The sequence below is a fragment of the Centrocercus urophasianus genome, unplaced genomic scaffold (assembly GCF_019232065.1).
Source record: "Centrocercus urophasianus isolate 14NV4802_14NV808 unplaced genomic scaffold, USGS_Curo_1.0 seq_60, whole genome shotgun sequence".
Lineage (NCBI taxonomy): Eukaryota > Metazoa > Chordata > Aves > Galliformes > Phasianidae > Centrocercus > Centrocercus urophasianus.
This window is the reverse complement of record NW_024885200.1, coordinates 981,304-996,442: the sequence shown is the minus strand read 5'-3', so window position 1 is coordinate 996,442 and position 15,139 is coordinate 981,304. Positions and strand designations below refer to the sequence as shown.

General features: G+C 44.5%; 1 protein-coding gene across 1 annotated transcript in view; it reads right to left on the bottom strand.

The window, feature by feature from the left end:
- Positions 1–14,785, bottom strand: part of PCDHAC2 (protocadherin alpha subfamily C, 2) — a 44,248-nt gene extending 29,463 nt beyond the window's left edge. Inside the window, exons 1-3 of the mRNA XM_042836437.1 lie at positions 12,260–14,785; positions 4,126–4,184; positions 1,805–1,893 (exon numbers count right to left, since the gene is read on the bottom strand). Coding sequence (XP_042692371.1) covers positions 1,805–1,893; positions 4,126–4,184; positions 12,260–14,785 — 2,674 coding nt within the window. The remainder of the gene's footprint in view (positions 1–1,804; positions 1,894–4,125; positions 4,185–12,259) is intronic.
- Between the last annotated feature and the right edge of the window lie 354 nt (positions 14,786–15,139).

Sequence of the window (15,139 nt, the reverse complement as noted above, 5' to 3'; positions counted from 1 at the left end):
ATAATGTACTCAGAGTATGAATAACTTAATTTTCACTAATCCTGAGGTTTTCCTATCATCTGTTTGCAGTCACCTGTAGTTCTGCATGCAAAGAGTGGAGAATAATACTACCCAAAATCTGCTATAAGAGGGCTGATAATGTTATGTCAGGGTCAACATACCCTTGGGAAAAGACAAAAGAAGTCTTTGTTGTGCAGAAAAATAAAGCATTTTACAAGGAACCTGATGCACAAAAACTGGATTTAAAAGTAGCCGTAACTTGCATGGATATTCCATACTACCATTTTAATTAGTCATGTCTTCTCTGCATGGCAGAAGTATTTCCCCAGGCAGAGGATATTCCTTACAACTTGTTTGGACATATTACTTGGAAATAAAATACACAGAAACAATGATGGATGATGCCAGTTGAAAGGCCAAACAGCCTTGGCTCCTGGACTGGCATTTCTCCAGTGACCCAGTCCCACAGAGCCACCTGCCAGTTTCTCCCCTTGTCTTACAGCTTGGTCCATTCTTCACAGCCGCCAACTCATACAGAGCAGTGAGCAACCCACACATAACCAGATGCTTTTGCAGCAGACACGTGGTGATGAAGGCAAAAAGCACTAGGAGACAAAGGTTGGTGCTGCTCCTGAGACCAAGAGACATTCAGATTCCCCAAATGAGTCTAAAAATATACAACCCCAGCGGGGAGTCCAGTCAGTGGAACTGCACTCTGCAACCCAAACGCCAACAGGCATCCCCAGATGTCTGGGGATCACCCTAATTCTGCATTTATGTTCAGAAAAATCCGAGTTAGAAATCTGCATTACCAGCAAGCAAACATCTGAGTGGATTTTTGCATCCATACTGAGCTTGGAATAAGGTAACAAGCTAAGTGCATAGTGAAGGGTGAGCAGCGCAGCTGAATGCCTTAGGAAACCCTCTGCAAAGATTACAGTGTACTTGTGGTGGCATTTTCAAATACACTGACAATAGTTTCACACCCTGCATAACATGCACAAACTGCATCGCCCTGCAAAGCCTGGAACAGAAGGAAGAGCACAGGATAATCAGGTAATTACAGCCAAGGAGCCCATTGTATCTTGTTTCTAAATCTGTTTTTGCAGATTGCCTTCTGCAATAGCCATACAGGTTTTGCTGCACAACATTAATCCATGGGTATGTTTTAGCTGTGAATGCAAATCCCAAAGTTGCTCCTTGGTCCTTCAGCCAGGTAAAATTCACATATAAGCTAATGGAAAGTTTTGAATTGAAAAGTAATAGCAAGAAAAAACATCTCTGATATCTTTTCTGCTGGAGACCCCACATCTGGTCACTTGATCTAGCTCTGTGATGGAAAGCATCATTTCTCACTGGAACACCTGGAGGATTCACAGAGCTGTCCTAAAAGGCTCATGACCCTACACAGGGCACCCCCTAAAAGGCTCATTTTGAATGTGACTGAATGCACTGATCACACCAGTGACTGGCTGCTCTAGTCAAGCACATCTCTACATTATTGCTGTTCTAACACAAAAAAAAAAAAAGGATAGTTCATTGCCTGCAAGTGATTTGGACTTTTTTTTTTTTTCCTTAACTCACTGTAGACTTTTTACCAGTTCTTATTGACTGCTGTGAAGTCATCGCTCAATGGCTGAATAAAAGGAATTATAACCTAATAAGCATTTTTGGTCATTTATTTTGACAATAAAATTATAACTTAGTTTCCATCACCACGCACTAGTCAATGAAAACAGGCAGGAAATGAAGGGTACATTCTAACTGTTCCTTACATATATTCACATATACTTCACACCCTTACCTGGAGTAGCACTGGAGACTGTTGGCCACTGCTGGTCAGGCCCTCCTGGTCCTCCACGTAAGATTCCTGCCTCCTCCAGATGCACAGCACTGAACAAGCACACAGCATGATTAGATTATACAGTTATCCTCTGGCTTCATAATATTCTCCTTGCTACTCTTCAAAGGTCCAAACTAGTCACCATGCAAACACTGCTGTTGTACTGTTTCAAGCTAACAGATTCCTGCTGGAACACTGGAGAATCAGCTATTCTCATTTGCTACAAACAAGCTTTGATTATTTACTAAAACACAGTTGTGATAGAATTTATAAAACAAACATAACCCCAGAACACTTTGCTTTCATCGACTGGAAGCAGCTGACGGGGAAGCTTGCAAAGATTCTTGCTGTTACGATGTATTAACATTAAAGCAAATAATAAAAGGTTGGCTGAATTAGCGCTGAGCCTCTGTAAATATGCTACTCCAGTGAACAATTCAGAAATACACCTGAAAACACAGAAACTGCATCACATCAAACATGATGTTACATGGTGAGCACTTGGCTGAAAAAGCACCACTGCTGTATATCAACCAGCATGGAAGAAAGTGAAAAAAAAATCTGCTGCACTGAATGCAAATCTATGCTCCTTTATCTGTGTGCCATTCATTAGAAAAACAGGATGTTGTGACCGTGCCACTGTCTCTGCTCATCCGCCCCTCAGCTCTTTTTCACACTACCAACTTAATGGGCATTTTCAACTAAATGCAACAAATGCCAAAGGTCATACGAACATCACATTTCTACATGTTTTATAAATAAAACAGCATTTTATGAAAATCCTCTGCTGGAGAGGTCATGTAAACCTGTCCAGAGATTTCAGGAAAGGACTAAGGCTGCTGATGGGAGAGAACAGAGGAATGCACCATTTCCAAGAAAGGCTTCATTAACTCTTCTGCACATGGGACTAATTGCTTTAAACGAGCTCTGACTCCTCATTTGTTCTTTAAGTAACTTCAGACAAAATCTTCAACTCCAAATAGAAAGGAATTCAGATTCAACTGTGTCCTGAATAACATGATAGTGTGGAAGTCCCAGAAATGGACATTCTGAATCTGAATTTTTGACTTTTACCTTAAGAAGACCACAACACCATGGATAATAGATAAAAAATGATGGCCATGGCCGCACTGCATGAGCAGTTTTTGGAAAAAAAAGCATAAATTCCTGCACTTGTATTATCTTAGAAATTACCACAACATTACAGTTCCATCTATACCTGCATGGTAGCGTCATTAATCACGTTGCACCAGTTTGCTATTCTGCTCAGAAAAGGGAAGCAAAGATATTATTTCATCTAGGCTCCATAAAAAAAAAGCTTTATTATAATCCTTTCCAGATGCACTGAGTAGTAAATTATAGCGGAGTCTGCTCATGATTTTATGCAGGGAATCTTCAGTTAAAAGAGATTTGGAGGCAGCCTCGCATTGCCTTATATGAAAACTGCCTCACATCTTATAGCAATTGGACAGATCAATAAAAAAAGGTGTTACAACAAAGGCGGGACAACAAAAGGACTGGCACAAAATAGAAGTGCTATAAAGGAATGGAAGATTGCTCACCCATATCAAAAGAGTCCAGGTTCATAGGGGAAAAACTTCACTAAGAAGAAATCTCCACAAGAGATCCTTCCCCAATGGCAGCCAGCCCTTCAATGAGGTCTAAGAGAGGTGCAGCCAGGCTCCACCCCTTCTGGTCACACTGCTGAATTGCCTTCACCTGTGCTCCTAGGGCTGACTGGGTCCTTTCCCCAGGTGCTCAATCAGTGGTTCAGCCATGACTCAACAGCTACCATGTATAGCTTTAGAACATGCTTTAAACTGTGTTTAGCACCTTGTTTGTACCGCATGGCTTTCAGACTGGCTGCAGGAGTAGCATACTTATGGCAACAAGAGGCAGCTAGATGGAAAATGCACCAATGCCATATGATCTACTGAAACCTATCAGCATTGGATATGAGGGAACTTGAAGGAAAACAAGAAGTGTATAATTGCAATTAAATAACTCAATAATTGGAGCATCTGATACCTTGACAGCAACATAAAAAAGGCAGAGAGCAAATACGACAAAAGCAGAGATCAGTGGTGGTACAGTAATAGCAAAAGATGCAGTCAGCCCAAATTTGTCATACTTAGAGATTCAAAGTGACAGTAGCAGAATCTTCTTCCCATCTCAGCTTACAGATACCATCAGTTGGAGGCATCAGAGAAGGGGGACAGGTTGGTCTTTGTCAGAGAGGCCAAGGACAGAACGCCCTGTGCCTGGGGCAGCACACAACCTACCTTTGCATTCCTGCCCTTAGGGACGCAGAGTAGCGCCAGTCAGGATTGGGGTGTTTTGGCTGTAGAAACAAAAGCCCAGAAAAACATGGTTAGCATACACTAAATGTGTGGAAAAGCATGTAGACCTGCCTCCTTTTGGGGTTGGTGTCAAACAGTCTGCATGGTGACCCTCGGTTTTTGTGAACGTTCAGAATTCTGTAATCTTTCTATGAATCTGAACTTTCAAATGGTCACACAGAGATGATCTCTGTAACAAAGCAACTTGTTAGGATGCCAAGGCCTTTGGCTAGAGATGATCTCTGTGGAAAGACATATAATGCTGGAAACTGGAGGACAGTTATTTTACATATTCATAAACATTCTGGGCATAGGAAGAAAGGAATCATAAATTCATAATATACGTTCTGCTGCTTTACTTGATGAGCCAAGGAAGCTCAGCTGCTGAGCCAAATAGCATCTGCCTAAGGACATATAAAATGGAGCCCCCTGCAAAGGGGACACGTGGGCTCCTCTGCTGTGAAGTTTCTGCTGGCATTTAATGTACTGCAGAGGACTGCACTAGATGGTATCAGATTTGCAGACTGCAGCAAGTCTTTTATCAAAGGCAGACATGCTCTTTCACAATATCAAGAACTTCTACATTCTCCTTATTCATTAGGGGGCATAAGGGAAGGAAGGGGAAAGCAGACACCAATGCCCTTTGGCCAACAGTGTATGCTGACTTGCTGCAGAGTGGCTTGCTAAATGAACAGATAGCTAAGATATCCTCTGTTGAACAAAAGCTTGCTCCAAAAATGCCTTTGCAGAGTCAAAGGACCATTGAAAGAATTTTCAATTATGGTAGACAACAGCAAACTGAGGTCTTTTGAAATTTTGCATTTCTATGCAGCCCTAAGAACATGACAAGGTTATTTCCCAGGATTCTCAAAGCATTAGTCTGTACCTGATATTGCAGCCAGTGATTAACGTTAGACACTTGAATCCAAAGAGAGAACTTATGTCCACGAATATAATGGACTGCACTCATTCGTGGTGTGTCTCATACAGTGCCAAACACACAAATAATAAATGACAGTAATGGTTTAATTCTGTTCAAGCCATTGGAGTCAGATCAGAAATGAATTTGGCCCCATTAGTTGAAGAGAAAAAATAAAGTGTTGAATGCTCTCAATTATTTACAGCCAGCTCTGCTTTTCCTCTTGAGGTTTTGGGCATGCTTTTCCCTGGATCAATAGGCTTTATTCAAATAAAAATGGTGCAATTAGAACCTCCCCCAACATTCTATTACTGTACTTCCTGAGTCCAGCTTCACTCAAGAGTGAGATGCTCTTGGATGATGTGCATCCTCAGTATCCTTTATGGTCTGAATTACACAAAAGGGAGGAGGCTTCTATCTGCAACCACACATTAAACATCTGTACTAGCAATTTCCTTCCCATTTAGACCCCAGTTGTCTGGCATGCTCAGGTTCTGCTGAGTTTAGCAGAAAATGACTTGACAAGGAGCCCATTATGCATGTTGCCAGTATTTTCTGATTCATTCCATTTTGGCCCCAGTCCCAAGGATGTCAAGGTAACTGTAAAGTCAACCATACAGAAATACTCAATGAAAGAAAAGACAGAAGATACACTAATCAGACCCTTCCCCAAGTTTGTTTTTCTAAATGTATGAAGGGTGCTAACACCAGAAGATTTGGCTTTTCCTCTGCTGGACATTTGCTTGCAGAATGGGAACTGTTGGACAGGGGTGGGAGAGCAGAGAAGTCCCTGTTCTTTCATACAACAGGAGAAGTGAAAGTCACAAATTTGCACAAGCTTGTAGGCAGTGTGAGGAGAAGAAATGCTACCACTGCTCCAAGCAAAACACAGATGAAGCAGCACTGAAGAGCTGGAAAAGTCTGTCATGAGTTAGGCAGGAGCAAGGAAAGGGGAAAGCATGATTTGCTCAATGCACACCGATTTTTTTTTCTCACCAAGAGCTGGGGAGCTCTCAGCTGAAAACCAAACAGAACAAAAACCTCACAAAATCGATGGTCGATTGTAAACTTTCAGATACAAAGTGGTAAATAAGTGATGGTAGCAGGAGAAACTCATCTGTCAGAAATTCTCATTCCATGGGCTAAGAGTCACAATGTCAGAATAGGAGAAATATCAGCAATTAGAAGACTGTGGTATTTTCAAAGGTTATTATCTAGATGCTGTGGCCTCTTTCAGCCAATTCCTGTTGTTCTCTATGTGCTATTACTCTTCAGGCAGGGCTGCAGTGATAGTCAGAGTCCAAAGGAGGAATTATCTCAGGCACATACCTCTGGAGATGGAAAAAGCAATCGGCTCATGCTCTGGTTTAAGTGCACACACAGCCACTTACTAACTTCTCCACTGGAATGGCAAAGCAGAATTGGAAGAGCAAGTTGGAAAACTCACTGGCTGAGCAAAAAATAGATTAATACATTAGGGAAAAAAAAAAAAAAAAAAAAAAAAGCATGACTGAGGTGAAAAAGCCCCACTATTTTCATCACAAGACCAAAAGATGACACCATCTTCGGAAGACTCTATTCCAACCAAAAGCCAGCATGATACATCTGACTTTCAAGCACTTTCCTTATACACCCACCAGGCATTCCCAGTCTGCACACTTGGTTTGGCGCATGACTCTGGTTAGGAACAGCCTACCTTTACCAAACCACAAGCTGAAACCTGCCTCATTGAAATATGGTGCTAGCAGTCACTGCATCATGGCACAATATGGCCATTTTCAGAGTAGAGCAATGTCTTCAGCACAGTCCCATGGAACAGAAGACTGTATTGCTACATTGATGAAAGCTGAATGCTGTCTGCAGGCTCCTCTAAAAAAACCCTGTCACAGGCTTTGCTGCATCACAGGTCAGCACTGCCAGAACAGGGTTACAGCCAGAAAGCATGAGCACAGAGAGGAAGCACAAAGAGGAACACAGAATCTAAAGTAGTCCCAATTCTCCCCATCTGTAAATCCCCTGGCAGTTACACAATGCAAATGAAGATTAATACACTTCCTTTCATGTCTCTAGCTCCCAACTTGTCACAAGACACTGTTTGTCACATACAAGTTCATTTTTCTACCTGTAACATCATCTCAGCCTGTCCTCAGAGGTTTTTGAAAGCTGGTGGTCCTACTTTTACCATACATCAGTTGAGCTGAGGGAAACCACACAACCGAGCACCATTTCCTGCTCCTCCCATCACCTGCTTTTTCTCATTTAGTAAAAACACTCAACATCTGTTGTAAGGTGAACAAAGACCCATCCAGATGCCTACAGCAGCGTTTGCCATCACACCAGGTGAGCACCTCATGCCAACAGTTTGTTCCTCCTGCTTCTTCCAAGAGCCAAGATTACATTCTGCACAACCACAAGCATCAATGTGATCAATCAACCAATCATACTGGAAAGTTCAATAGGTGAATTTATATTATAAGTGAAGTAATCTTAACAGCATAAAAGCTCAAGTAAAATTTCACACACTCATTCTTCAGTTGCATAGCATGGGTTAATTAAAGCATTTCACTGCTACTTAGAGAAGAACTGAGAATACATTGCTACAAAAATTTGGCTTGATCCTTCTTTTTTTTTTTTTCACCTGATGATTTACCCCAGTAAAGTTGATCTCTATAGATAGAAGAAACTGCTGGAAAATGTTGATGTTCTGATCCCACATTCATGAAAATCCAACCTCCCAATGATTTCAGCGGGTGTTAGAACAGGGCCTGCTTGAGGTAGAGAAGTGTGAATGAAACATTTACAAACAGCTACCAGCTGATGAGACTGCTAAAAGCATCCCACTCCGCTCCCATTTCCACACAAACACACAACAGCACGACATAAGCTATATTTATCAGATGTATGTGCTTCGAAGCAATAATAAAAGGCCTTTCACAACCTCTGACCACACGCAGCTCTACTTATTTTCCTGTGAGACGGTGCTGACAGATGCGAAAAAGCAGATACTTCTGTTACTGATTCCCTTCTGTAAATGCTTCAGATTAATTTGACGCACAGAACAGCCTATTTATAGTCTGAACATGCATTCGTCACACAAGGAATCAGAAAGGAACCTAGAAGAGCCTAAAATTTCCAAAGATTTGCCTTCTGTCAGTGCTCACATGCATTTCTAACTCTGAGAAAACTAAGGTGAAAGGAACAAGCAAGCGCTTCTGTAAAGTGCATTTAATGAGTTCCAAGAGAAGGAAAACTCCTCTGTTTAATATTAGATGCAAATTTCTGCTGGCACAGCAGTACACATCAACCTAAGAGTCCGACTTCCCTGAAGCACACAGCACTGCCCCTGCTTAGCAGAACAGGTCTGGATATGGACCCTGAATAAGAGGACCAACATTTATAGTTAACCTTTACAATGTCAGTGGGGCTGGAGAATTTCTTAGAGGATTAAGTTCTTGAACTGAGACTGTAAGATATTCCACCATTAATACCTTTAAAGCCTCTGTGAGAAATCTCTTGGTAAGACAGCTCCAGACAATGCTGTGGCTTTATTAGATTTAGACACTTTGAAACATGCTGGCACTTAAAAGCAGTATCAAGATGTGTTCAAGTGTCGCTTGCTTTTTGACCCTGTGCTTGGCAGGCTTTCCTTGAAGTACAAAACACAGAGAGGAAGCCAGAAGTAGAGCAGTGTGATCAAACAAATGCAAAAGCCCAATGAACCACTGGGTCTTACAGTCACTCATTTGCAGCCTTTGTGCTTTCTGAAAAGAGTGCACAGAGCACAATGCAAAGTTACCTAAGGACACCATGATTATCATTGTACTTTGTTGCCATCATGTGCCACACACACAGGCACACCCAAAGGTAAAAGGAAATCTACTTTCAGAAGTGCTCCTATCTAGTTTTGTCAAAGATCCAAGCTGCCCACTCATCTTTAAGAATGTGCCTCAGGGAATGAAAACTTCAGCCAAAACCTATGTCGGTCTGATTGTTCATCCCTGCATTGAAAGGGAAAGGTTGTCATGAGACACAAGACAACGGTCGAGTTTAACTGCACACAAGATAACAAGAAGACAGAAGAAATGAAAAGAAAAACCAGGACCAGACACTGCTCAGACATCACTCAGCATCTCCACAGGCTTTTGAAGAAAGGCACTCCAGACTGAAATGCTGAAACCTTCCCTGAAAATGATGGATCATCACTGCAGTAGTGCACAGCAGCAAAATCTCCCCTTCACGCACTCCTTCCCAAAAGGCAGGAATCCAGGCTGCTCATAAACTCACATACTGCCAGCAATGAAGCTGCAATACCTTGCCAGCTTAATCTTTGTGCCCACATTGCCTGCTCACCCTGTGGTAATAATCTAGCTGATGAGAGAGCAATGCTCATTAACCCCAGACTCTGAACCTTATCACTAAACTATTCCAGCAATACCTGTTTGTAAGGTTTTCAGTGCTGCTACATCAGTATGTTTCTTCTATTACTAAATCCACCCAGTCTGAGATATTCTTCTAAAGCTAAAAAGACCACACAGATAAGCAAGGGGGATGCAGAAGCAGAGGTTACCTTGCAGAAATGAGCTCCCATTACAATCTCATGACATGGGTAATAAAACAGTCGCACAGACACCAGTGCATCAACAGATAGAAAAAACTCACTTCTCCTTAATAAGCTGCACTTTACCCTCCACTGCATCCATGGAATGACTCAGTGGATTCAGTCACAACTTAGCAAAGAGCAATTGCTAAGTTCAAATGAACTTACCAGCAAGTACGCAAAGGACTGAGATCTTATTGCATCAAGCATTATTGAGGCTAAGTTACTGAAGTTAACTCTGAACATATCTGAAATATTTTTCATCTCACTACGAACAACATTGTAAAATTCAATGCAGTGACACCCTCTCCATGGCACGTGTGCATACAAAGCGTGTTCAGCTGGTCCCATTCCCATCATTCAACAGTCACCAGAATATCCATTTCCAAAAAGGAGAGGGGAGGGGAAGGAAGAGGAGAAGGAGAGAGAGAAAAAAAGACCTGTTGATATTTTCTAGAAGTGACACACACATCAGAGATTAATTGTGTAAGCTGTCACAAGGGCAATGACACTCATCACCGTGCTTCAATTTGGAGGCGTGGGCCTTTACAGTTGAATTCTAAGTTCAGCTTAACAGAAGAGCACAGTCCTCCAAAGATCTACCATACAAATGTTATTGTTCATCAAAAGTAGGATTTGGTGTTACTAAGCAATGGAGGCAATTCTTGGTGCACGCGCCAAAGTCGAAACAAGGAAAACACTTCTCATTTTATAGCATGTAATTAGCTAGGAATCAGTAATCAGTGAATGCCAACACATTCACCCATTTTCTCATTATACGTGGCACTGACACATCTCCATGGTATGTATTACCACAGGGCAGTTTAAGAAGCACAGACCAAAGAAAATAATTTAGGACAAGTAGCTTTAGTCAAATTTCACCTCCATTTACATCACACAGAACTACTGGACTAATTGACTCCTCTTCTGGGTCACACATGCACACCAGCAGCTCTTTGCTCATTTGTTCTATGTATGCCCATACTTCTGTACTCCAAGTCCAGCCCTTGTCTGATCTGCCCTGCTTTTCAAAATTTGCAAATTCACTGCATTCAGTGGAGTGATTCCCTAAAACAGGACGAGAATCTGTCTATTAAACTTATTTCCTGCTTCTCTTGCATCCAAAACGAAATAATTTTCAATTATTACTTTTTCATTTTCCCCAGAAAGCCGGACTGAAAGTGTGAATTTCACTCTGTGTGAAATATTTCACTCTCACGTTCCCTCCAATACCAGATTATAGGATTTTATTATGCTCAGAAAGAACTTAAGGTACAAAAATTGCAGAGAAGATGAAGGAAAAAATACACCCCCCACACCACATCACTGTGAATTACAGAAAAACACTGCATACATTATAAACTGTTTTGCTTTAAATGGTTGATCATTGCTCTCTAAAAGCAATTTTATATTAGATTTGCTGGTCCTCAGGATTCACGCATCTTCATTCTCTTGCAAAACCAGTTGCAAAAGATGCTAACATCTTCATATGTGTTTAAGTGCAAAGAACTAAATGAGTTACATTTCTCCAGCAAAAGCATACAAGTCAGGCTGCTTTCAACCCCCCCACAACTCCTCCCCCCAGCTTCCCCATATCCACACGCACACTACACATTAATGCACAAACAGATCCTACAGCTGACACAATCCTAGAGTACAAACACACAGCACTTGCAACTTCTTCCCATCATGAACCAGGATTTTCTCCGGTATTTCCAGATTTAGTTCCTATCTCTGAACAAAATAAGCTGCAGAGCATGCAAACTACGTGCTAACTGCGGGCTAGCTGCATGCTAACATGAAGCAGCCATTAATGCTGCACTGTGGGATGATATTGAAAAGGTTCATACATTGCTGGCAAAACCACAGGTGTTAAACAATTTTCAATATCAGCCCAGCAGGTCAGAAGTTGTCACAATGCAACACCACAACGGTAATTTGCTGTAATTCTCTATAAAGATGTCACTGGATTGTCAGTGATGCAGCACTGGGTAGAACAGATGCTACCAAATGAGGGTTTGCAGCATTCAGACAACTAAAATATGCCCAAATCAGTAAGCAAAGCATATTTTTGTAGCTATCTAAATCCAACAACTTTGCTTAGGTATCAAAACCACGAAGTATCAAACATCTACAATTGCCATGAAATCACCTGTTCATTTCCAAGCTAATCTATTTACTTTTTTTCCCGCAGTATTAGTTTTAGCATGAACAATTCAAGACTTGTGTCTGTCATTTCTTAGCACTCTAGGACAGCAGGCAATTTTAGATGTGTAAGAGAAAAGGGAAGGACACAATACTCTGCATAGCAAATGCTGCAAAAATGAAGTGAATCTCACACAGACAGATACTGAACTTACCAAATGGACCCTGAAACTCCCAGTATTTACCTAGAAACAAAATGCATTGCACACATTAGAATACTTTAGAACCATGTTTCTCACTATGTGCCAGTGAGCCCCAAAGGAAATACACTTAATCAGAGTTTTCCAGTTTGAACCTCTTCTTAAGTACAAATTTGCTCAAAGCACTGTGCTGACCATTTATCAACGTAGCCTCACCTCATTAGGAGTAATGGAGTCATTTTTAAGTATGATCAGGTTTTGTGCACTCTGCCCACTCTGTCCTGTCAGATGCCTCTCAGTCACCACTGCAGAGGGAACCGTTCCTGTTGGCCCACAAGTATTGTAAAACATAAAAGTGTCACTTCCCGATCCTGCAGTTAAGCAAGCCTTATAGCAGTAGGTCTTAGTGAGAGACCCATTGCCCCGCACTTCAATGAAATGGGGCTGCACTTTTAAACCGTGAGGCAACCTCGCATCGATGTTGTTGTTGGCCTGCTTGTACAAGTCAGCAGAGCACCGTTCTCTGACCCCACAGAAACCTGTACAGCAGGAGTCCCCGTACAGACTGTATCTGTAGCACTTGATAACAGTAAGCCCAATGATTGTGAAAAGGAAAACGAAGGAGATGGAGCACAAAGCAATAATGAGATAAAGAGTGATTTCTGAATAATTGCTCGGACTTCTAACGTGCCTTCTTGTATCAGGGATGATTTTGGAAACTCTGTCCACCACGGCAACAGTGATGGCTACTGATGAAGACATCGGTGGCTCTCCGTTGTCTCTCACCTCCACCGTCAGGTTGAAAGTAGGTGTGCTCTCCTCCCTCAGTTTCCGAGTAGTCCTAATCTCCCCAGTGTGGAGCTCTATCCTGAACAAATCTGGGTCTGAGGTTTGCACTATGTAGTAGAACAACCAGGCATTTTGTCCTGAGTCCCCATCAATGGCTATAATTTTGGTTACCAAATATCCAGCATGAGCTGAGCGTGGGATCATCTCCAGGGCTGCTGAAGTGTTGGTTGAGGTAGGATACAGAATCTCTGGAGCATGGTCATTCACATCTACCACATAGATGTAGACAGTGACAGTGCTGCTCAGTGATGGGATCCCAGCATCCTGAGCCTGGACAACCACATGGAATTCCCTTAGTGTCTCATAGTCAAAGGATTTGACAGCATACATGTCACCGCTGTCGGATTTAATGGTGACAAAGGAGGCGGCAGGTAGCCCTTCAATCTCCCCATCCAACAGAGAATAGGATATGTAGGCATTTTCGGCGACATCTGGGTCAGTGGCTTTGATAGTGCAAAGCAAAACTCCAAGGGGGTTGTTCTCAGGGACGTAAACTGAGTACACAGGCTCCTCAAAGAGCGGAGGATTGTCATTGATGTCAGAGATGACCACATGGATCACCTTCTGGGAGGAGAGAGGGGGGCTTCCAGAGTCAGTAGCCGTAACTGTGATGTTGTAGGCTGCTGCTTTCTCACGGTCCAAGTTGCCTTGGGTGATCAAGGTGTAGGAATTCTTGAAAGAGTTGAGCATAAAGGGGAGGCCAGGAGGAATACGCAGGCTTACCTGCTTGTTCAGCCCAGAGTCCTGGTCTGTGACACTCATTAAGGCCACCACAGTTCCTGGCTTTGCATCCTCTGGCACTGGGCTGTACAGAGAGGTCAGGACCACCTCAGGAACATTATCGTTGGCATCCACAATATTGACCAGCACTTTGCAGTGCCCGGCCATAGAGACAGGGCCCTGATCAGTGGCTTGCACATAGATCTCATAAGAGGATGCTTCTTCATAATCCAAGGTGCCATTAACCCGTACCTCCCCTGAATGTGGATCCACACGGAAGAGCTGCCTCACCTTCTGTGGGGTATAGCTGCCAAAAGAATAGATCACATCCCCATTGGAGCCCTCATCGGGATCTGAAGCATTGAGTTTGACAACTAGCGTGCCAGGGGGCGAGTTCTCCAGCAGGTTCACGGTATATGTAGAGCGATCAAAGGCAGGTGGGTTGTCGTTGGTATCCACAACTCGCACAGAGATCTGAGCTGTGCCGGACCTGGGGGGATCCCCACCATCCACAGCAGTGAGCACTAGCTGCAGCAGGGCACTCTGCTCTCGATCCAGCGGCTGCTGCAGCACAAGCTCCAGGAGCTTACTGCCACTCTGGAAGCCTTTAAGGTCCAAGGCAAAGTGGTGGCTGGGGCTCAGCTGATAGCTCTGCACAGAGTTGGTGCCCACATCAGGGTCTTGAGCACTCTCGATGTGGAAGCGGGCTCCGGGCACGGCAGACTCACTGATCTCCAGCCGGTAATCCTGGCGGGGGAAGCGGGGCGCGTTGTCATTGATGTCCAGCACCTCCACCTCCACGTTGTGCACCTCGATGGGCTGCTCGATGACCAGCTCCAGGCTGAGGAAGCAGGTGGGGCTCAACTCACAGAGCACCTCTCGGTCCATACGCTCCCGCACCAGCAGCGCCCCGCGGCCCAGCTCCAGCTCCAGGTACTGCCGGCCGCTGCCCGACGTGAGCCGCGCTCCCCGTTCCGCCAGCCGCCGCGGATCCACGCCCAGGTCGCTCGCCACGTTGCCCACGAAGGCGCCGTGCGGCAGCTCCTCCCGCACAGAGTAGCGGAGCGGCCCGCCCGCCGTCCGCCCGCTGCTCATCCCCAGCAGCAGTAGCAGCGGCAGGCCCAGCGCCACCGCCCCGCCGCGGCTCTGCCGAGACGCCGCCGCCGCCGCCATAGCCGGGGGTGGGAAGCCGCCGGAGCCGCCTCGCCCGGCCCTGGCCCGGCTTCACACCCCACCGCCCGGCCGCCTCACGCGAGCGGCGAGCAGCAGCCGCCGGCCGCCGCCGGCTGCCCGGCCCATGTTCGGAGGCTGACCGAGGCGGCGGCTCCGACCTCTCTCCCTCCGGCTGCTCCGGGGAGGAAGAAGAGGAGGAGAAGGCGGAGGAGGAGGAAGGAGGAGGGACCGGGACTCGCCGGATCCGCTTTCTCCTGCTCCAGCTGCCGCGCGGGCGGAGGCGGGGGAGGACGCTAAGCCGCGGCTGGCTCCGGTTCAGCACCGCGGCCGGGAACAGCGGCTCCGCGGCGGGAG